Source organism: Lepisosteus oculatus, chromosome 9 (genome assembly GCF_040954835.1).
Source record: "Lepisosteus oculatus isolate fLepOcu1 chromosome 9, fLepOcu1.hap2, whole genome shotgun sequence".
Lineage (NCBI taxonomy): Eukaryota > Metazoa > Chordata > Actinopteri > Semionotiformes > Lepisosteidae > Lepisosteus > Lepisosteus oculatus.
In genome coordinates this window covers 42514725-42536107 of record NC_090704.1, presented here as the reverse complement: position 1 = coordinate 42536107, position 21383 = coordinate 42514725, and the positions used below count along the sequence as shown (strand labels likewise).

The window sequence follows — 21383 nt, the reverse complement described above, 5'->3', positions numbered from 1 at the left end:
TAGCTTATGTACAGTACCAGCAACAGCAGAGGCTTCTCATGTCTCTGAAAGTTGTATTCTATGAGGACTCACCCACCAGGTTTTCATTCTGCTTTGCTTCCCATTATCTAATGGTCAGCTTCACTGAAGCCAAACCTTTAAATAATATTTAGCACTGAAAAAATAACAAGGAGAGAGCCTGGTGCAGCACATTAGCAGTGGTTAAGATACTGTAACTCAAGAGGTCGTTTGACGGGTAGCAGTAGGTAGGTAGGTCCCTTTCCTGGCCATAAAGGCCCACAGGGGAATGGGGGGCAAGGGCCACCACTTTTCTTTGACCACCTGACACTGGAGGTGGAGGTGATGTGGTCAACATCACACTCCGGCCGACCTGTTATCCCTGGAAGGATTAACCCCTGGTACTCACTTGGAAAGCAGGCTGAGTAGACCTGGGGCCGTGTGGAAGGAATTAGAGCAAGCTACCCCTACCTGGGATTGAACCCAGGACCTAAAAGAATATCGACATTGCTTAAAAAAAGAGAAAACTATTTCTATACAATGGTATAGTCACACAAGTTAGAAAGAGAGACGGAAAACTTCTGGGTGATTCCAGTAGTCTTTATTAAAGGTATACCATGTATTGTTTTTCCAGCATTGAGAGCATTGACTAGTTTCTGAAGAGAACAGAACATACAGTACACACCCATTTAAAGGTCACCCAGAGAAACCGTGAAAACAAGAGCTTGTGTGCAGTTAAAACAACAGCAACGATAATAATAACGGAAAATAAGAACCGTGTCATATACTGTAGGCTATGATGCAGCAAACAAGGCAGTGCAATATAGAACTTTCAAACAGCACAAAGATTTAAAAAATGTTTAATGTCTTAAAATGATAACAATTAAAGATAGATAAAAGCATAACAGCAAAAAAAAGTATGTTGCTTTTGTAGATGCAAATTTTGTGAAAGCCTTTAAATGCTCTTGGAATATGCTTTTTTGTTCTCAGGTATTAGTTGTGCACTGCAAAACTACAAAAGAAAATAATTGAGTAATCATTTCACAATCCAAAACTGTGTTGTGTGCAAAGCAAATTAACTCAACAAGGTTTAAGGGGCATTTATTTATCAGTGGTGTGCAATTAAGTAACTTCGCTAATTTGAGGCACAGAAATATTAAGTTTTGTGATGGATGTATGAGACAAAGACCTAGCATTGAGATCTAACAGATTTAAACTAAAGGAAAGTTAGCAAGGCAATACAAATAAAACATAAATAAACACAAATAACATTAATACAATCTGGGAATAAAATGCAACATTTAGCTTGCTTAGATGGTGGTGCTATGAACAAAACAATTCAGGTTGTGAACACAAATAAGTTGCATTTACAAAATAAATCTAATTAAATGTACAATTCACAGAAATCCTCCCTCATTAAAATATATGAGACGAAAATACTCACATATATCATGTACAGTAAGATCTTTGATCTTCGATATCATAAAGCAACCAGTTTGCAGGTTTCAGACCGAACACAATCTGCATTCAACACCTTTTCTGCAATGAACGTAATAAGCTCGGCTCCAAAGAGAGACTTCGGGAGGGTAGAAAGCTAAAATCTTAAAATTCAGAGTACCCAAGATTCCAACACTGACACCCAAAGTCCAGCAGATGACACATCCCTCTAACACTGAAAGTGTTATAAATATGAAGGCTTTTCATCTTTGCTTTTGGGAAATCTGGTTCTTGTTGATGAAAAACTGTATGGCAGTCAAAAGGAGGTCATTTCAGGTTTTCATATGCAGCCTAGTCTATTTTTGGGATTAAAAGAAACAGAATAAAGGCTTTCAAATACAGGCAGGCTTGACAGAATGGGAAGATAATATGTGAGAGAAACTCTCGGCTATCTACACATTTTACAGTAGTTGCTCAAATAAAATCAAATGGAGTTTAATGAAGAGTTTTTAAAACTCTTAATTAAATATGCATCCAGTGGAGGCAGTTCAGTTCAACTGAGAAAAAAAAACTTTCAGAAATGAACATGTCAGCACTTTCAAAGTAACCAGAGAAATATATTGAATAAGAGATGAGTTACTGTATGAACTGTGATGTAGAAATCCCATGATGCATCTGTTATGAAGAGAAAGTAGAAAAAGTATCTGTGTTTATTTGCCTTAAAATTCTAAATCTAAAAACTCTATTAAAAGTAAGATTATATGAAGAGATTGGTATTGTGGGGAAAAACAGCAAATGTATAAAATGCTGGAGTTTTTTTAATCATATAAATCTTCTTGCACCTATTTATATTAAAATCCAAAGTCAACATCCTATAGCTGGATGAAAGTTTAGAGATTTTAGCTCATTGGTCCAAAAAATGCAGGGTGATCTTGATGGATAATAAATTGTAATATAGTCACTCAATAGAAAAAATACTACAAAATAAATCACAGGCAAAAAGAAATTGAAAGTCTTTACCAAAGCAATATTCTTAGTTCTATTTAGTGCCAACCAAGAATCCAATGCCAATAAATGTTATGCAGCTCTTATGTCTTATGCTACATGTTTTATATAAATGGGCATTTTATTTTCATTGGTCAAGTGTGATCAGTGCAATTAGATTTTAACCTTAAGAAATACAAGACTTTGATAATCTACAAAATTTAAATAAATGGCATGAAAAAATGTAAAAATAGTGTATCAACAGTATGTCTTAGACATATAGTATGACCGGTTTCCATTAGAATGCACAGGACTAGCAAAAGCTTGCGAGAAGAGACCTCAGGAATAAAAAGAATTCCCATGACAGAAGCAAGAGAATTAATTCTTGTCTGATTTCACAGGGCATGTCAGGATGGCTTTTCAATAAACAACCTATTTCACAACTTTTGATACAACCACCACCAATGTACAGTACAAGCACAATCTGATCCACCCACTAAAATAAGGACTTTTCCCAGCCAGATACCAACCCTAATTATCAATACATCAATATTTCAAAACCTAACACTGGATGGGAAAAATAAGTAAAATCTAAAGGTACATGTAAGACCCATCTTCATGTTCTTTTTTATCACTCACAGGCATTGCAAATGCAGTTTGTCTCAAGTAAATTGTGGAAAAACATTTAAATTTCAGCAATTAAAACTCTAGCGGGTATGGGACTTTTGTAATGACATCCAACAAGTGATCTGAATATTGATTTAAGGACCAACAAATACAGTATAATTAATGTGTGTTCATTTAATTGCAGCTATGAAGAAACATGATGGTACTCTGGCATCAAAGATTACGTGCTTTAGCATCATCACACTGTGGGAGGTGATATGATTTGCATGCATGTTATAAGTAACACAATATATTTGCTGGAGGTCTGATCTAAGGGTGACTGTTCCATTCAATCACCATTCAATCATCTTAATTGGAACACACTCAAAATAAAACTGCAGCACACACACATAAGAAAGAGCACTTTAACAAGACCGATCAGTGCTTGTACTTCCTAATGCTCCTGTCTACTTTCCACTGCTATGATGGGTCGCCTCTTTCTGCAATATACATCACTTTCATATACACATGTACAAACGTATACATTTATATATTAATACAGCGGCTATACCCTTTGCAGCATATACATCTAGGGTACAGAAGGGTAAAATCACAAGAATTTCACAACAATGTTCCATGACTCAGAGTTCAGCGCACAGTATCAAGAGCCACAAGCAACAGACCTGAAAGAAAGCCAGTGTTTGCGGACAAAACATTCACTCAAAACCCAGCTGTTAAAAACAGCTTTGTTTTTAAGATGCTCTTGAATTTCCAAATCAGATTAATTTCTCAGATACTGTATTTCCGTAGTGTTTCAACTGCTGATTAAAAAGTTGCGGGTATCAAGTGTCCTTGCCATTTCTTACTGTTATTTCATAACAGTGGCGTTTTTGTTTCTTGATCTCTTACAAAGACCTGAAACACTACAGCAGTACAGGCTGTGGCCCCTTAAATGCATGCTTTTTCAAGAGAATGCCTGTCCTCCTATTCTGGTGAGTGAAGAATTGCTTGGAATAACAATAAGAGCCTTCTTAAGCATGCTTGTTAATTTCTGTAGTAGCCTTGCCCTCATACTACAAGGCATGAATGAAGCAGAAAAGGTCCTGTCCAAGATTACCAGTTTGCTACTTGCATGCGTCACTTGCTGTTATATACTGCTGCACGACAATCCAATTAAAACTCAATCTGCTTGTCCCAGAAGCAAAACAGGATGACACTTGTGTTGCTTTTACTTGTGTATTTTTCTTCTCATGTTTGCTTGGGAACTTCTTTCTTGTTTAATCTTCATAACTGTAGAACCAGTTCCTTAGGGAATGACTGACAGACCAAGATAAGCACCTTTTCTGAGAGTGAGAAGCCTTTTTGTAAGAGGCATGTTCAAGTGATTTTTTAGCATGGGAACTGAATATATATGATCTGTTTACCATAGGACATTTAATAATCTAAGATTAAAAGATCTTCTTTTGAAAGTCATTTTGTGTTACAAGTGCCATTGTAGTTGTTATGCAGAGCTCCAGTGAGTTTTCATTTGCGAGAAACCTAATGAACAACAGATGACCAAACTCTAATAAAGTTGGGTGGGTTCCATTAATGATTCCAGATCAGGGTAAAAAAATAGGAACACTAGTTGCCTGCATCATTCAAAAAAAAATCTCTTCAATAACATAAGAGAACCAGGTGAAACAGGATCTGAGATAATCTTGGCTATTCAGTACAGATTAAAAGCACCAGGCGATGCAAGTGACTGAAAAATTCCAAAGCACTGGAGATCTAAGATCTGTAAGAAGTCATCACAGGCTGAAGTACAGCAGAGCCAGGATCCAGCGTAAGGGACAGAAGAAGCTCAGTACTGCAGCTGAGGGGTCACAGCTGATGCACAACGCTCTCTGCATGGTTTGCAGATATGGGCGTGTCCTGCTGAAGTCTCTGCCATTGGAAATGTGTGCTTAAGGAACCCACTTCCTGCTCCTCATTCTCCTGTTCTTTTGCAAGTTCCATGAAGACCTGTCGAGAAGGAAGGAGGACAGATCAGGAATGAAAGCTCAGGCCGCATGCAAAAAGAATGACATCTGTAATATCCTATTTCTTCAAAACATTCAAAGCTGTGGAGGCCAAAGAGGGCAGGATTAAGTCATCATCCACTGAGTATCACACAAATGCTATTTCTGACTAGAATTTAAACCTGCTCTGAAAGCATCATCTACAGGAACTGCACACTATGAAATGAGAGGATAAGCTCATTGAGACAACTTCTTTGTACACCTTATAAAAATATAATGAAACAAAACAGTTCTTTAAAAATAAAAGTTATCATAAAACACACCTGAGATTTAGGCAGAACCAAACCCTGAAGGGTTTTGAACTAATGTTGTTCTGCCCCTTTCGTGAATAAATTAAAAAACGAAGTAACTTTTGGTCACTGTAAGAGATTATTCAGCTCATCAATAGTTCCTTAAATGAAAGAATGCTAAGTAACAACATTCCAATGGACGGTCACATACCTGCTCAAGGGTAGATTGAGAAAAGTTGTACTCCTCAAATTTGAAAGTCTGCTTTGCTGTAAAAAAATAAAAATAAAACACACCATTCAATACAAATGACCTAGCTAGTATTTAAATTATTAAAGGAAAAGAATAATGAAAAACTAGAAGCAGCAGATTGTGTCTATCCTATCTAGATGCTTACCTGTCTCTAACTGTAAAAAAGATTTTGCAAGTGATTTTACATCTTCCATGGGGATCTTGTAAACCATCAGAGTGGCAAAGCTGCAGGGAAAGAGAGACGTGTTATTCAGCTGGTTTTCAAATGGATTGGACAACTTCTTCTAGTTACTAAGGGAGTGCCACTTGGTTCTCTTCTTGGTCCAGCTCTTCTCTCCACATAACATTGCTCAGGTAAGAGCCTGCTCATATCTATCTATATGAGCATATAAACATGCTCTTAAACTAGACCTATTTCAGCATCAATAATGTTTGATTTTCAGTTTAGAGTTAGCTTTCTAAATCATCTTCTACCAAAATCTCATAAAGCAATGCATGCTATTTAATAAAGAATATATTTCAACTGTTCCCTTAGTAATGATCATAAATATTTTACTGTTAATGAGACAAAGTTGGGAGTCTGTCACAGTTTAACTATCTGTGTGAATTGTGAATTTACATCACTCTCCCATAAGGTGCATCACTGATGGGCGTCTATCACACTCATAGTTGTTTCTGTGACTGATTGGCCCTCTCAGTATAGTAGATGAATGTTAAGTTAATGTACGGTACATTACGTTACAGATCTTTAATTGAGAAAACACATTTCAAACACAATAATAAAATGCAGTTCCTTTTACCATACTAGAATTTAAGATGCAGTACTTTTATCAAAGTGAACCCCAGAAGAGAAACCACAGACTTTTGGCACAAATCAATTTAATTTGCACTGCCAAAAAATTAGAACAGTCTGCACAAAGGACTGAAAATGTCCACCTGTGTATCTCAGGGTACGTTCAGTTTTATGATTAAATCTTTCTCTGCCTGAAACTTGCACATACTAACATTACCATATCCCCTTAATGTTATGTATACGTTATTGATTGTCCTTAATGTTCTTCACTTAAGTTTCCAAGTATCAATAGTGTCATCCTCTCAGTCATTGTATTAGGTCATCATGAATACGATTTTTTCTTCATCTGGTAAAAAAGATGACACACATCTCTAGAAGCATTTTTTTCTCCTCACTAATCATGAAGGCAGCAGTCAAAGGACAATAGTGGCCATAAATGATTTCTTCTACATGCTATCACAGTTGCATCCTGGGAGGAATCCCTCACAGGGTCACCTGACATGCAATGCAATATGGGTCACGTTGGTTTCATTATTGAATGCTATTCATTCATCATTGAATGCGAAGTTGTAGGCACTCCCTCCTCCACCAGGACGAGGACAGGCAGACGAACGGATCCTGGTGACCCAAAAGATCACTGACATCACCCAGTGGGTTCTGGTCCAGAAGGCCATGTGTCATCACAAGTGGGCCCTTCGTTACAGCACAGTGTCTTACAGCACAGCCTACCTCTCCTGGCGCGCAGCGTGAGGGAAGATCCTCAGGATCGCCTTGTGCAGTAGAGCCACCTGCTGCAGGCCAGTCATCTCTTCTCGGAGCTTCACCTCCAGACTGTACCCCCGGCCATACTTCCCCTTCAGGTGCTGGATTGACCCAATACACCTGCAGGACCCCAGAAAAGAAAAGGCCCTAATGTAGTGCTTTTGGAAAACTTAGCGAATCTCTCATACAAAGACATCTACCCAGTGCAAACCTAGCATCCTGTCAGAACTTCTTGACCAACCCCAGGACAGTGCTAAAGTAATTGATGACAAATTATATGATGTATGTCTAAAAACATAAGGACATAAGAATATTTTATCATGATAACAGGACATTAAGCTGTGCGTCATTTTTCTATACACTGTGTGGTTCTTTCAAACTTGGACTTGGAAGCTCCCTGTGTTTCTGTTCAGACAGTGTCTTGGAAACCCATTCAATTACTGATAAATCAGTGAGAAAAAGTTATTTCTCTATTGGTGCGTAACTGTTTCAAGTTCCCATAAGTACAGTAAGTTCTGCTCATCTATAATGTCATGAATGACACTCTTAAATCCCAATACAATAATAAGAAAACTCACAGTTCACGATAACATTTAGTTACAGTGGTCTTTTTTCTTTTCTATGCTTTCAGGGACAGATTGAATATCACAAGAAGATGTAAAACCCAGCCATGTGCCAGAAACCTGGAAATCAAGACTCCAGAATGGGAATGCCACACACTGCAGGCTTGTTTCTGTATTTCTAAGAACAGGCAGTATTTCTAGTGGCCCTCTTCATGCTGTACTCGGCCCACAGAGCTCACCGCAGCTGTCCTGACACCATGATAGCCACCCGGTCACACACTGCCTCAGCTTCTTCCATATAGTGAGTGGTCAGTATCGCCCCCCGCTGGCGGTTCTTGAAAGCTGTGCGGATAGCTCTCCTGTGGAAAGAACGCTGCTCATACAACCGAAGTGCTCACAAGCATTTTAAATACAAAGGCTCAATAAACGTATAACCTCCTTGCCATCGTTAACTTTTTTTTACCTAGTTGAAACACAGATTTCCTTTGTAGCAAATCTGAAAATTAACACAAAACAGCACATTTGTGCTCAGATGGACTCACCACATCCGCTGTTTGGATTTGGGGTCCATGCCTATAGAGGGTTCATCCAGAAGCACAATCTGGGGGTTTCCAAGCATACACAGGGCAAAGCACAGCTGAAATGAAAGGACAGAATTAATGGGCGTGCTTCTGCTGCACTGAAGAAACTTTCTTCTGCTTACAATGACATAATGAGGTTTAGCCAAGGCTATGAAGGAGGCAGATGGAGCTGAAGTACCAAGACTTTAGAAACTGTATATGATAAAGTTGGTTAGAGCTTATCACTGCAAGGCACTGTGCCCTGAAGAATCCAGTAAACAACTTTGAAGTAATAAGAAAAACCATTAATTCAGGCAATGCAAGAGTTTGTTTTACAGTTCTGATCAGCGTTGACCCACACTCCATGTGAATGCCTACCTTCCGTTTTATTCCGGCGGAGAGATTCTTGGCCTGCTTGTGAAGATGTTCCTTCAGCTCTAGTGCATTCACAACACTACAGAGAAAACATGCTCTTAGCAGAGAATAAGAAAACTGGACAAGCTACTATGAGATGATCTGCTACTTCAGTGTCATCTCCAGCACATGATGAAACAATGCTCTTTTCTGTCCTTATTTGTTGCCATTTTGATCATTCATTGGTTGCATTTATGTTCCTGCCCTTGCCCAATGGAAACGGTTGATATGACAACCTTCCTCTGTTGTATTTGATATTTACTGCAACAGCAACTCCATATAACGGTCAGGATTAAGATCTGAACTCCCTGAAAGTACCTCCAGCGATAACTCCAGCGATGTCCTCTAATCTAGTGCAGTCCTAGTTTGTTTCCAATGTATTCTGATCATGAATGACACCCTCAACACCAAAGGCTTTCATGTTACCGTTTGATGATGCCCGGGATCTCGTGGCAGTGAAGGCCCTTGATGGCAGCGTAGATCTCCAGGTGCTCCTGCAGAGTAATCTTGGGCCAGAGAGGACTGACCTGAGGGCAGTACCCAATGCGCTCCAGGGAGCTTTCCACCTGCCAAAACAATGGCCTGCTGTTAAACCTGCCTGATTGAAAATAATTCCATCACTCTATAATTTTATGTTAAGTAACTGATCAAGGAAAGAGGCCAATAAATAATCAGTAATGATCATCAGCTGTGAATATAATGATATAATATTACAGAATAAGAATAAGACCTGTCCTGCTGTTGGGTCAGTGTCTCCAGCCAGCATGTACATGGTGGTGCTTTTCCCTGCCCCATTAGGCCCCAGCAGGCCCAGGACCTCCCCTGTATACATAGAAATACATTTCCACTCAGGACACTGACCTCTGTGAACAGCTTATGCAAAGCAAATGTGAACAGAAATATGTCAAAATGCCAAAATAATATTCCTTCCTCCATAAAAAGGTAAAAAGAAAGCTATTGCTAAAAAAGAACAGTCACAGTTTACATCTTACCCTCTTCAGATTAATGGTTTTATGCACACACACTAGCCAGCACAGTGCCTGAATGGGGGGAGCAGTACTAAAGGTGAAAGTTTATATGACAAAACATTAGAAATAAAGTAAGAAAGTGTTTAGAAAAGCAAGATAAGGTTGCCAGGTGTGCACTGGCAATTCTACTTCTGTTGCTGTTGGCTTTAAAAAGTACGATACTGTAGCCGAACCCACCTTTGCGAACACAGAAAGAGATGTTTTTGTTTGCCACTTTCTTCTTCTTGGAGTTGAAATAAAAGCCTTCCCTCCGGCCTTTGTATTCTTTTCTCAGGTCGCTCACCACCATCACCGGCTTCTGAAGGACAACCACATGAGAACATGAAAAGTCCCCACAGATGGTGGCTCAGACCAGAACTGAACCCAGGACCCAAGAGTTTTGAGGCAGTCGCTCCAACCTTCACGCTATCCCCTTGTGAGCATACTGTACACCAATTAATCTGATCTTGAAATGTTCATGAGAAGACAGAAGGATAGAAGAAGAAGGCCTGCTTATTCTGGAAACTTAACAACACCAGTAAAGTCTTCACAGTTCACTATTTTTTTAACAGATTATCAAAAAAGAAGCAGCTCACCATGACAACTTAGAAGCTTCTTATACTTTAAGATGTAACTGAACATTTCACTCCTCTGCTGCTCCAGTGAAAACCCCAACCCCAACAGCAGGGCCACAGAGAAATGAAAAAAAAAACGCACCTCGTCACAGCTCTGACACGTTAGGGCCTCTTTGACTCTCGCTCTCTCAGCCTGGACATCCTCGTCTTCATTCTCCAGCACCTCTGGGTTTGTGTGCACTTTAACCTTTGCTGCGCTGATCCTGCAAAAAAAAATCCCAAACCAGAAAAGGAAGGAAGACATCAAACAAGACTTGTACCTCAAACAGCAATTGGCTGTTATTGTTTTTCCAAATGATGGGGAAAAAAGCAAGAAAGGTGACATGAACAACATGAGGAAACCCTGAAGGGGCGATATTTTATGAGCACAATCAGTGCATTCCTCAGTGACACGTGCACTCAGTGCTGGTACCTGCAGAGTGGGTCATTCTTCATGGTGCTGCCCCCGCAGTGGATCTCCAGCCAGCGCAGCAGGAGCAGCAGGAGGATGACATGCAGGTAGGGCTGAAGAGGAGATCAACATGAGCTTCTCTTCACACACACACTACATCAAGCTGCTTGCTTTCCTCAATCTCCAAAGCCCAGTAGACACTCGATACATCTCTGTCCACAAACTCTAGCTGTTTTAAACCAACCTGTATGCATATAAGAATTTCACATCCTCCTGTTTCTTTTATCATAATGCATTTTAATGCACAGGTGAAACTGGTAAACATACTAACATGAGGATTCAGTGCCCCATTAATTGTTGGAAAGCAACTGCCTCAACAGACAGAAAGTTGTCTTTTACTGACAATGAACTACCAAATAACTTAAATTCAAACATGAGATATTTTATTAAAAGAACAGTGGGTTAAAGATACATTAAAAATGCAATCCTCACCACCACAACAGCTATGAGAAGGTTCTTCTTCAGAGCAGATACGTCTTCATTGGTGGTTACTTCCAGGAAGGTTTCCTACAAAATTATCATAGAGAGGAGCAATGGATCACTGGAAATCAGACATTACATTAACATTGGTAGTGGTTATACTGTACACAGACTGAGATGCATACATTTGGTAACTGAAAGAACAAAGTACAATGTAGTGCCCACCAAACTGAATGTAGCTTCTCAAAAATGGGAGTTTTTTTCCCCACCAAGAACCAAGCCAGACACATTCCCAAATTTTCATTTCATGCAAAAGCACTACTTTTCTGTTAGGACACTGTCTGTATCTCCTGATTGAGCATTTGGCTCCACTGACTCACCTTGGTAATGCAGTTGAGACAGCCCATCAAGGGGTAGAGGGGGTTAAAGATGCAGAACGTGTTATGCAGCACTGTGGCCAAGGTCTGGTTCTCATTCACATAGGCCAGCTGCACTAGGGAGGCAGACACCACACACACCTAGGGCACAGCACAGGACCAGCTATTAACCAGCAGAAATCATCAAGTCCTTGCCATTAGATCAAAGACCTGCATCCACTTACAAATCTACCTAGAAATAATGAATCACCCATAAACCATCAACTAATCAATCTTTTCTTTAACTGTTAATTCAGCTTAGAACACATTCTCATTTACAATGACAACTTGGAAGAGAGGCTCATTCTAGAGCAACAGAAAAGACACAACACTTGTCACAGAATAAAATATAAAGTTAGAAAATAGTTAAAACATCTACAACACAAATTTAAAAAGTGTATCCCATTTATTAATCTGATTGTTCATTAAATCAACTACATACTCAAAGAAAACTTAAAAAAAACCTCAAACACAAGCATAGACACAAGCATAGACACAGCCATAAGGCATGGAGGAACAGCACCACCCTATGACTGTAGGTAAGAAGTCACGTAATGAACACTGGCACTCACCATCATTGACACAACAGAAAAGAAATCCCGATTGCTCTGAACTCGAGTGAACAGGAAAGAAACCATGTAGGTGAAGAGGATCATGGATGGACCATAGCCAATTAGACATAAAACCTGGAAGATGGAAAGGGAGGGAGTCAAACTGAAGTTATTTTATGAAAAAATCCTGAATCTATATGCAAAAAGATACATTAAGCATTACAGCGCTTAAAATTAAAGTCAGAGAGCTGTAGAAACAGAGCTACATTCCACACATTTCTGCCTCTTAGGGACCTTTCACTTTTGGTCTTAGAAGGTAGCACAGGAGAAACGTGACCCAGGTTCAACAAAAGTGACACTCTACTGGTGTGAACTGAAATGCACAAAGAACAACACAGCTGTCTCCATTTCCCTTGAAGACCGTAATCTAACCTACAGAAGCCACCTATTCCCCCATGCAGACGTAAACTGTCATGGACTGACCACTGGGGCGACAGCTTTGGACTGCAGCAGGTCTGTGGAGTGGAAGGCGAACAGTGTGCTGGTCATGCTGGTAAGGATGAGGTAGTAAAAGGGAATATCAATGACCGCCTGGCCACACCAGTATGCAGAAGGCAACAGGCCAGAGACACGCAGCTTGGAGCGGCACTTAATCTGTAGAGGGGGAGAAAAAATAATATGAGATATCATAGAAAGGAATGTGATGTAAAACTACAGGCAACAACAAACTATTGCTCACTGTGTACAGTCAGATAGGCCCTTATGATAAAATATCTATAGTTTTCCATCTTTGGATACAATCAAATTACATAACGTTCATACAATGGCTGTGCAGACCTTCCTGGGTTCCAATGGTTACTCTAAAGCACAAGTGGACAATCCTGGCTCTAGAGGGCCTGTGTGCCTGCAGATATTCATCTTTTAACAGGATGAAGATGAATACTAAAGCAGCTGAGCAATGGTCTAATGGGACCAACTGAACAGCTTCACCCAGTCTGTCAGCAGCTGCTGCTGCTGCTTTGAAGAGACCTAGAAAACCTGCAGACATGCTGGCCCTGCAGGACCAGTATTGCCCACTTCTGCTCTAAAGAGTCTTTCTTTTGAAAATGATGATAGGCAGGCACTCTTACCTCACGATCCCTTGTGTTATCCATAGCAAAGTAAGCTGGCATTCCTGCTCCCAGCATTCCCAGCAAAACAGCCTCAATGTAAATAAGAGCATAAGATAGCGTCTCTGGCATTTTCTGATAAAAGAAGGAGGAACAAATTTCAGAAAAGTTCTTTTGCTTTCCTTAAGATTTTATATAGATAGCAGTTAAAGAAGATGTTCACATATATTTATCAAAATGAAGTATTGACAACTTAAAAAGCAATTTGAGACAAAGTTTTTGCCAACTTTACAACTTTTCTACCCATTTAGTTTTCCACTTCAGTCAAAGAACTTTATTATTACTCACAAAGTCAAAGGGTTTTGTCCAGGTACAAATTTTACTGGTGTTATCAAAAGCCCACAGAAGAGCATTGCTCAGGATGTTGACCACGATGGGCAAGGAGTGAACATTTGTGCTGTTAAACACTGCAGTGTACTCATAGCCCTGGGGAAAACAGAATCACACATTAACTGCTCAGAAACCCCAACAGCTAAAGCATCACATTTTTTGCAGTATCTAGTCCAATACAAACATTTGGTCATCAACAGCAATTTTCAGTGCTATGGAACTTTAAGTGACATTGACTGGTGATTACCTACTCCTAGCTGTAACAAAGTTTGCTGTAAAATAGATTTCTGTGTCTTGATTTACCATGGAAGATTAAACAAGCATAATAACAGATGGTGTGTGTTTACCTTGCGGGAGCCAGTTACATTGATTCCAGCACTGTGCGGAGCAGCAGCTGTTAAGTTCCCGTCTTTCATCAACTCCACTTTAATGTCCTGAGCTTCTAAGTTGTGGACAAAACCTCCTATATCGGAGTCTGTCCAAGGGACAACAACAAAACAGGATAAGCTCCTGCAATCAGCATACCATTACTAATTCAAACATATCAATATCTTTCTGACTCCTGGGCATAGATACATAGATTAATCTGAGGTCCTGGATTAAAAAAACATCTAAAAAACTTTCAATTAAGACCCCTACGACCTTAAGATAAAAGAGCCCTAACAAGAAGTCCATGCTTCACTAAACAAGCACCAGATGATGTTTGAAATGAATCATGTGACCTAGACAAGCAGAGTTATGAAACTGAAACAGGGGCCTCATTCAACAAAAAACTATCTGCCTGACTGCTCTCTGAAGGCTTCTATTGAGCGGATCCTTAGTGAGGCACGAGACTGGCCTCACGAAGGACGCAGATAAAAATAAAATCAGAGGAGAAACATAAATAACTCTAATGCAGGAAAACAATTTCATTACAGCTTCAGATTATTCTCTGCCCCCCCTCCCTCCTCACCAGTGGTGTTCTGGACCAGCAGGCTGGTGGTGTACTTCCGGGGGGCTTGGTTCGGCCGCAGCAGATAGACATCTGGAGAGAGCAGGCGAGGCACAGCGTTGATCTGGATATTCCCAGTGATCAGGGACAGGGTCAGCACTGAGGCCAGAAAGATCCCAAAAAGAGCAAGGCTGCAGCAGGAAAGGCGACACAGTGTTGAAACCGGAGGTGAAGCATAAGAACAGTCACCTGGACTAGCAGACTACATCATGTACATGAACAAGGAGGAGGTGTTTAAGAAAGCACCATTGCAGAGTGACAGTGTTGTTTCAAAACCAAAAGAAGAACACATACTGGGATGAACCCACTCTTCGGGTGGGTTTAGAACTTGAAGGATTTAACAGCGTTTTAAAACTGAATTAAAAAGTGGTTAAAGCTACTGGCAAGTTAGCCTACTGTCATCATCCCAGACGGAAGGGGGCGGACTCTCACATGTAAATGATGGGTTTTTTCTCCCTCTGCAGGTTGAGGACGTGCAGCCGGACGATGGTGCAGAACTGCTGCTTCCACAGCGTGTGGCCGGACAGCTCCTCGGGCCGGCCGTCGGAGAAGGTGAGGAGCCTCTGGTCTGCGTCGTCCAGGGAGGACGCGTCCCCTTCCTCCTCCACCTGCTCCTGGCTAAACACGCTGTAATCTGGTGGCACAGAAGAAAAGAGACCATCAACTTCCACCTTCAGGCGCAGGAAATGTGCTCATTAGACAGCAAATGAAATGCACAGCTGAGCTCAGGCCCAGCTGGCAACAGCTCAGACCTGCTTGATCCACCTCTGCCTCAGCCTCCAGTTTCAGGAAAACATCCTCCAGGGTCGTCATGGAAACCCCGTAGTTAATTATTCCCAAAGTGGGGTGGCTGTCCAGCTCGGAGAACAGGCCTAGTGGTGAAAAGAGGCAGTGAGATGAAAGCAGCAAGGGTGGGTCTGCTACAAACTCACTGTCACTGAGGGGTCATCCCTTGAGGAGGTATGTCAAAAGTACGGTTTATCAGGGGAAATTTACATCCAAGTCTTGCTCTGCTCTGGCACCTAAAACTGACCCCCCACTTTCATGCCTGCAAATCTGCATCTGACATAATGTGTAGAAAACAGGAATAGTCAAGCTATGGCTTGAGTTGCACTTTTAGAATCTGCTGTAAAAAATACACTGGGCAAAGCAATGAGAATAAAAGTGATGCAAAGTAACTATGTGAAATTCACATGAAGTACTCCTTTGGTCCAGGTAATAGCTATCAGCACAGGTCATCACCTTTAAATCTCCAGTCTTTCCCCCTGTGAGCTGAGCAACAGAATCGTGGGAGCCCTGACCTGAGAATGTGTTCATGTTCTCAAAGGGGAGGGTGTAGGTCAGCTCTGCCTCCTGTTGCCGTGACAACTGTGCTTTGGGAACATGTTGCTTGACCAATAGGGTGACTTGATCGGCTTCACATGACTCGTTCACTGACATCCTAGACAGAGAAGGGGTGAGCGCGATCACATTACACTCTGCTTCTCTCCCACAGTTACTGGTACTGCATATAATGTTTTCTTGAACAATCTGCAAAAATATCAATATTGCCCCTAAGGATGGAAATTCAGGACTCAAAAGAAGGTCATTTCTTCGTAGGCTAACCTATAATTTACAATATGTTTTATTCAACAACCTAGTCAAGATGAGTCAGTCGCATGCTCCCTAACTAAAACATCAAAAGAGCAGTATTACTGAAAGTACTGAAAGTGGGCGAGTTATTTGTACACACCACTAGGAAGAAAAAAGCACTTAGAGAAGCTCATTATGATCAAGCTGTGTGTGGTCAAGCCTGTTGCTGGTGTTGAAGTACCTGAGGTGATAGCCGACCCCACATTTGGTTTTGAGGTACAGAGAGGACCCCACACACTTCAGATGCCCGTGCGAAATCACAGCTTTGCGGTCTGTAGAAACAGCAAAAAAAGAGAGAAAGGAAAAATGAGAAATTACATCTTTAGTTTAATTGGAACTTTTAAAAGAAGGTATGCTTCAGAACATCCTTCTCTCTAAGACAAGTAAGAAAAAAAACTCTTAGGAAAGCTTGAGTTTGTAAAATTTTAGAAATAAAGCATGATCTCACCACATCTTTCTACACAAGACATTCATTCACACCACCAGGGAATGACATTTTCTAATAGAATATTACTTGCCAACAAGAAATCTGTCTTTCTGTGCTGGAAGCTTTGAATATGTTCCTGCGTGGTTCAGTACCTGCTAAGATGTCGGCCTCATCCATGTAGTGTGTGCTTAGCACAGTGACCCGCCCTGCCTGCCGGCTCTTCAACAGAGACCAGACCTGGTGCCGAGAGCAGGGGTCCATTCCAGCTGTGGGCTCGTCCAGCAGCAGAATCTGTTGCACACATATGGCATGGACCGAGTGAGCCAGGGGAATAAAGAGAATTCCACAGACTAGAGGGATTAACCTTTAAAACAGCTGCAATGAATGTGAGTTTTCATGATTAAAAAGTCATGGGAATGCACAAAAGACAACGATTCACCCGGAGGAAATAGCCCTTCAGAAATGTGTTAGATTTTGCCCCTAAGTGCACAGAAAATAATCTAATAAGCTAATAAACAGTAAAATCAATGCATAACGCATAACCGCCCCCCCCCGCAGCCAATCAATTTCACTGCTCCCAGCAGAGTGAAACCTAATAAAGCTTACACAGATCTACTGCAAAGAACCAGAGGAGGTGAGGCAGACACACAGAGGAAAAGAGAGCAACAGGAGAGATAATGACCAGGATGAGATCTAGAGACGCTGATGGCTGATAGAACTTAGGCTCCCACAGCCTGTTTTACCACTCTGACAAGCCAACCTTTGGGTCCCCCAAGACAGCGATGCCCACACACATCTTCCTCTTCTGACCACCACTTAGGTTCTTAGCCTGGGCGTCCATGATCTTCTCCAGGTCCAGGTCCTTCAGCACCTTGGCCACCTGTGGGAGGACATAGACGAGTGGATTGAGCTCGACCTGCTGCAATAAAAGATCTGTACAGACGGTCTTTCACCTACAGGGCCACCCCCTACATTAACCTGTTGCGACTCACTAACCTGTCCAGTGAAATATCAAATGGAATCCTAAAACAAAGGCTCAAGTTGTGCTGCAGCTCATATCCAAACCTACATTTCAGTGACCCTCAGTGTAATCCATTTAAATTCAGTGACAGACTAAGAAAGGAAAGCTGACTGGCATACTCCTTCTGGACTCCTTGGAGATATGTTAGGACATGTTATAAAGGAATCTTTCTGTAGTTATTCACTAATTATCTTCAAAACTGAATGATTAAACAAACAAAAACCAGTCTCTCTCATCCTGTTTGCCCAGAGGACCTGTGAAAAGGCTGACTGCCTGTCTCATGCGGACTCTGACCTCCTGGTCGATCTGAGCTGGCGGGATGCCCTTGATGGCAGCGAAGATGTGCAGGTGCTCCTCCACGGTCAGCACATCGAACATGATGTTGAACTGTGGGCAGATGCCCACCAGCTGCCGCATCTCCAGCTCCTGCGTGATCTCCGACACCGGCGAGCCATAGATCGTGGCCGATCCTTGGAAGAAAAGGAAGCAAGGCCAAGTCTGACTGATGCTATTAATGTTTAAAATAAATACCCCCTGTCCTTATTCGCAGGGGACAGCATGACAGAAAATACAGAACTGCACACTTTTCTTTTATATAAAGAGAATATTGTAAAAATGAACATTATATACCCTTGCAGTTACTGAGCGCAGTCATCTTCAGGAAGACGTGATAAGACTACAGCAATGAACAGGACTAAACGTGATGCTGTGTTGATGGGTGCTGTTGAAGCTCTAGTGTCACTAAAGTGATACTTACCTCCTGGCATGGCTAGAAGGATTTGAACAAAAATGCCAACAGAAGGACTGTGTGCGACCAACGCAGATGAATAAAGAACTGGGAAGAGATCTACAGTAACTGGTAACGTCGGAAAAAAAACATTTTGATTTGAACCTTGGAGACAGTCTGAAAAGGGTCAGGATTCTAAATATTCTAAAAGTTTTAAGAACTTCTCTCAGGCTAGATCTGTCCTGACACCACAAGTGTGTAAAACTGCAGATAAGGAGGAAGGGGTGTATTGCAGTCTGCACGATTGGAATACTACCTAAAATTTGCCAATGTTTAAAATCTAAAGCTACGGGGCAGGAGCACCTTCCTGTCTCTCTCACCTTCAGTGGGAGGACAGATCCCACAAAGAATATTCATCAGCGTGGATTTCCCTGCTCCACTGTGCCCCAGGAGAGCCGTGATTTGGCCCTCATAGATGTCAAAAGTCAGACCTAAATAGTAAAAGAAAGATAAAAATATTTACGTTTTTCAAATCATTTTGTTTTAAATTACTTATACCCACTTTACTGAATATCCATATGGTGATTACTGGTGCAGTGACCGGAGAAAGGCTTCAAATCACAACGCCCCTTAAATCCCAGCAAAGCATTTTCTCTTTGGAAGCAAATTGAAAGGAATATGTTATTGAAGTGATGGTGAGTTATGAAGACCAGAACAATAAAGGAAAACACTTTGTTGTGAGACTGCTATTAACCTCAAAGAGTCAAGCACCTTAGAGCTAGTCAACTTTCCCACAGTACCTCTCAGTGCCTCCACGTTGCTGTCCTTTTCCTTGTAAACCTTCCGGATATTGTTTATTCTGGCAGAAAAGGGAAACAAACCGATGATTTGTACCATCTCTGCAGCCACCCTTGCCTACCTAGCAGGAGCAACTGTACTAAATACATTGTAAATGCAGGCATGCTCTTGGTTTTCAGAGCAAAAAATAAATAAAATAAACTTTGATAGCAAAAAAAGGTCACACTTCAGGAAAGATTGTTATTTATTAAAATCTGTCAAATTAAAGATATGCTATAAAAGATGTACAATGCCTATTTTCAGACTATACTTTGGCTCAGTGTTCTGCATTTCAGGATAAAAGCAGACCAGCCATCATCATGGAACAGTAAAGCTCCAAATGGCTTTTACCTGATGGCCTCTTTCCCCCTGAACTCTGGAGAGACAGGCTCCACCGACTCCAGAGAAGTAGGGCCACCGTTAACCTCGCTCTCGTACAAAGAGCTCACTTCTTCGTATCGCTTGCCGCGTCTTGACCAATAGGAAGGCCTCAGAAAGTACAAAAAGGACCGCCGCTGCCCAAACTCGCCTGTGCAGAGAGAGATTCTGTGTGAGAGACTTTTTGTCTCCTGTACCTTGTGCTTTTTTTCTGATAACCACACCCTGGATTATTTATTGTTCATTTGCAACAGAATATTTACTGTTAAATCCATTTGTTGGTGTCTGTTTTTTTTTTAAATAAAAATTGCATTCCTGTGGAATACTGTGGCTAATTGAAAAATTCTAATAAAAACATGGAAGGATGGGAAATCATGGAGGGTAGCTCATCTGTTAATTTAAGACAGACTGCAGTTAGATAAGCTACAGCAACTGAACAGAATGTTAGGGGATCTTCTGCTCTGAGAGACAGCAGCACCGCACTGACCTGGCAGGACCTGGTCCAGGTATAGAGCCAACAGCAGATAGATGAAGCTGTCCAGGACCAGCATGAGCACAGGTACAAAGAGTGGGTGGGGCCCGCTGGTCAGGGTAGAGAACACTGCGCCATCACCAACAGCTTCCAGATATACCACCTGGTGCACAACACAGAGCCTTTACCAGAATCCTCACTGCACAACTCATTTCCATGGAATGGAAAGCTTGAAATGCAACAGATACATGGACTCTGAGACTCTATAAATGCAGTAATAATGTGAAATTAAAGTCAGTAATATGTAATTATAAATGAATTATTGAGTACAGTATTAATAACAGTGTATTAGATAGTCGTGTACTAGACCTGTGTTTTCTTTGAACATTACTCAAGACTTTTACAGTCTAACTGTTGGAAGCCATGTTAGTGGAAGTTGCACTCACAGCTTTTTTGTCCTGATGATCATAGAGATTTTAATATAACCAAAGCATTAGCCTCAAAATAAAAAGGCTGCTGACAATGTAATACAAAGCTCCTACACTGCCACACTTAATGACTGAAGATTGATATTTGGAGATCCTGTAATACAGAAATATTCAATCTGTATTTTGTTAACAAGATTGAATTTAAATTCAATTTTAAATTTTAAATTAAATACTGTTAAAATACTGTGTATTTCAATGGAGACTTTCATAGTGGACCCAAGCAGCATTTCTTTTGTGGTCCTGTTTAAATCAATCTGATGAACACGCTGCAAGCAATACCTGAGCAATGCCAATGGAGAAGGCACTAGGAGACAATAGGCACAGCATCCAGACCAGAGGCTGTGGAAAGTCTTTCATCAGCACAGTGAAGAGGGACAAACATCCAAACATCACAGTGAGCATGGATCCCACAGTGCTGGCAAACTTCGGTTTCTTAAATAAAGGAGTCAGCATGAAGGAGAAGAATATCTAGGGACAAAAAAAAGGATTATATAATCCGACTTGCATCAGGCACTTCTTGCTGCTCCACAACTAAATATTAATAATGTAATGTGATAATGTAATGATAATGATAATAATGATAATGTTTCTTTATTAGCCCTATACAATTTCTTGCATTAGGAATTCATCTTTTCGCATACCCCAGCTTTTCTCCGAGGAGACACAGGCACACAGACAGGAAGAGAAGCTTGGGGTCAGAGCACAGGGTTTGCCATTGTACGGCGCCCCTGGAGCAGTTGGGGTTAAGGGCCTTGCTCAGGGGCCCAACGGAGTA

At 41.1% G+C, this 21383-nt stretch overlaps 1 protein-coding gene across 3 annotated transcripts in view; it reads right to left on the bottom strand.

Moving 5' to 3' along the window:
- Nucleotides 1-576: 576 nt before the first annotated feature.
- abca5 (ATP-binding cassette, sub-family A (ABC1), member 5) overlaps nt 577-21383 on the bottom strand; it is a 28273-nt gene continuing 7466 nt past the window's right edge. For 2 of the 3 annotated variants that reach the window (XM_015356505.2, XM_069194566.1), the window contains 32 exons: nt 20888-21076; nt 20136-20283; nt 19622-19799; nt 19234-19292; nt 18814-18924; nt 18001-18176; nt 17446-17565; nt 16838-16976; nt 16440-16530; nt 15928-16067; nt 15379-15498; nt 15059-15260; nt 14588-14757; nt 13983-14110; nt 13594-13731; nt 13267-13380; nt 12620-12790; nt 12158-12271; nt 11550-11687; nt 11182-11256; nt 10711-10802; nt 10381-10501; nt 9862-9982; nt 9387-9478; nt 9083-9222; nt 8621-8696; nt 8225-8319; nt 7922-8041; nt 7087-7239; nt 5710-5789; nt 5526-5581; nt 577-5028 (listed from right to left, as the gene is read on the bottom strand). In XM_015356505.2, the coding sequence (XP_015211991.2) occupies nt 4888-5028; nt 5526-5581; nt 5710-5789; nt 7087-7239; nt 7922-8041; nt 8225-8319; nt 8621-8696; nt 9083-9222; nt 9387-9478; nt 9862-9982; nt 10381-10501; nt 10711-10802; nt 11182-11256; nt 11550-11687; nt 12158-12271; nt 12620-12790; nt 13267-13380; nt 13594-13731; nt 13983-14110; nt 14588-14757; nt 15059-15260; nt 15379-15498; nt 15928-16067; nt 16440-16530; nt 16838-16976; nt 17446-17565; nt 18001-18176; nt 18814-18924; nt 19234-19292; nt 19622-19799; nt 20136-20283; nt 20888-21076 (4008 nt within the window). In that variant the 3' untranslated portion in view covers nt 577-4887. The remainder of the gene's footprint in view (nt 5029-5525; nt 5582-5709; nt 5790-7086; nt 7240-7921; nt 8042-8224; nt 8320-8620; nt 8697-9082; nt 9223-9386; nt 9479-9861; nt 9983-10380; nt 10502-10710; nt 10803-11181; nt 11257-11549; nt 11688-12157; nt 12272-12619; nt 12791-13266; nt 13381-13593; nt 13732-13982; nt 14111-14587; nt 14758-15058; nt 15261-15378; nt 15499-15927; nt 16068-16439; nt 16531-16837; nt 16977-17445; nt 17566-18000; nt 18177-18813; nt 18925-19233; nt 19293-19621; nt 19800-20135; nt 20284-20887; nt 21077-21383) is intronic. The other variant, XM_015356506.2, reaches the window with a different exon arrangement.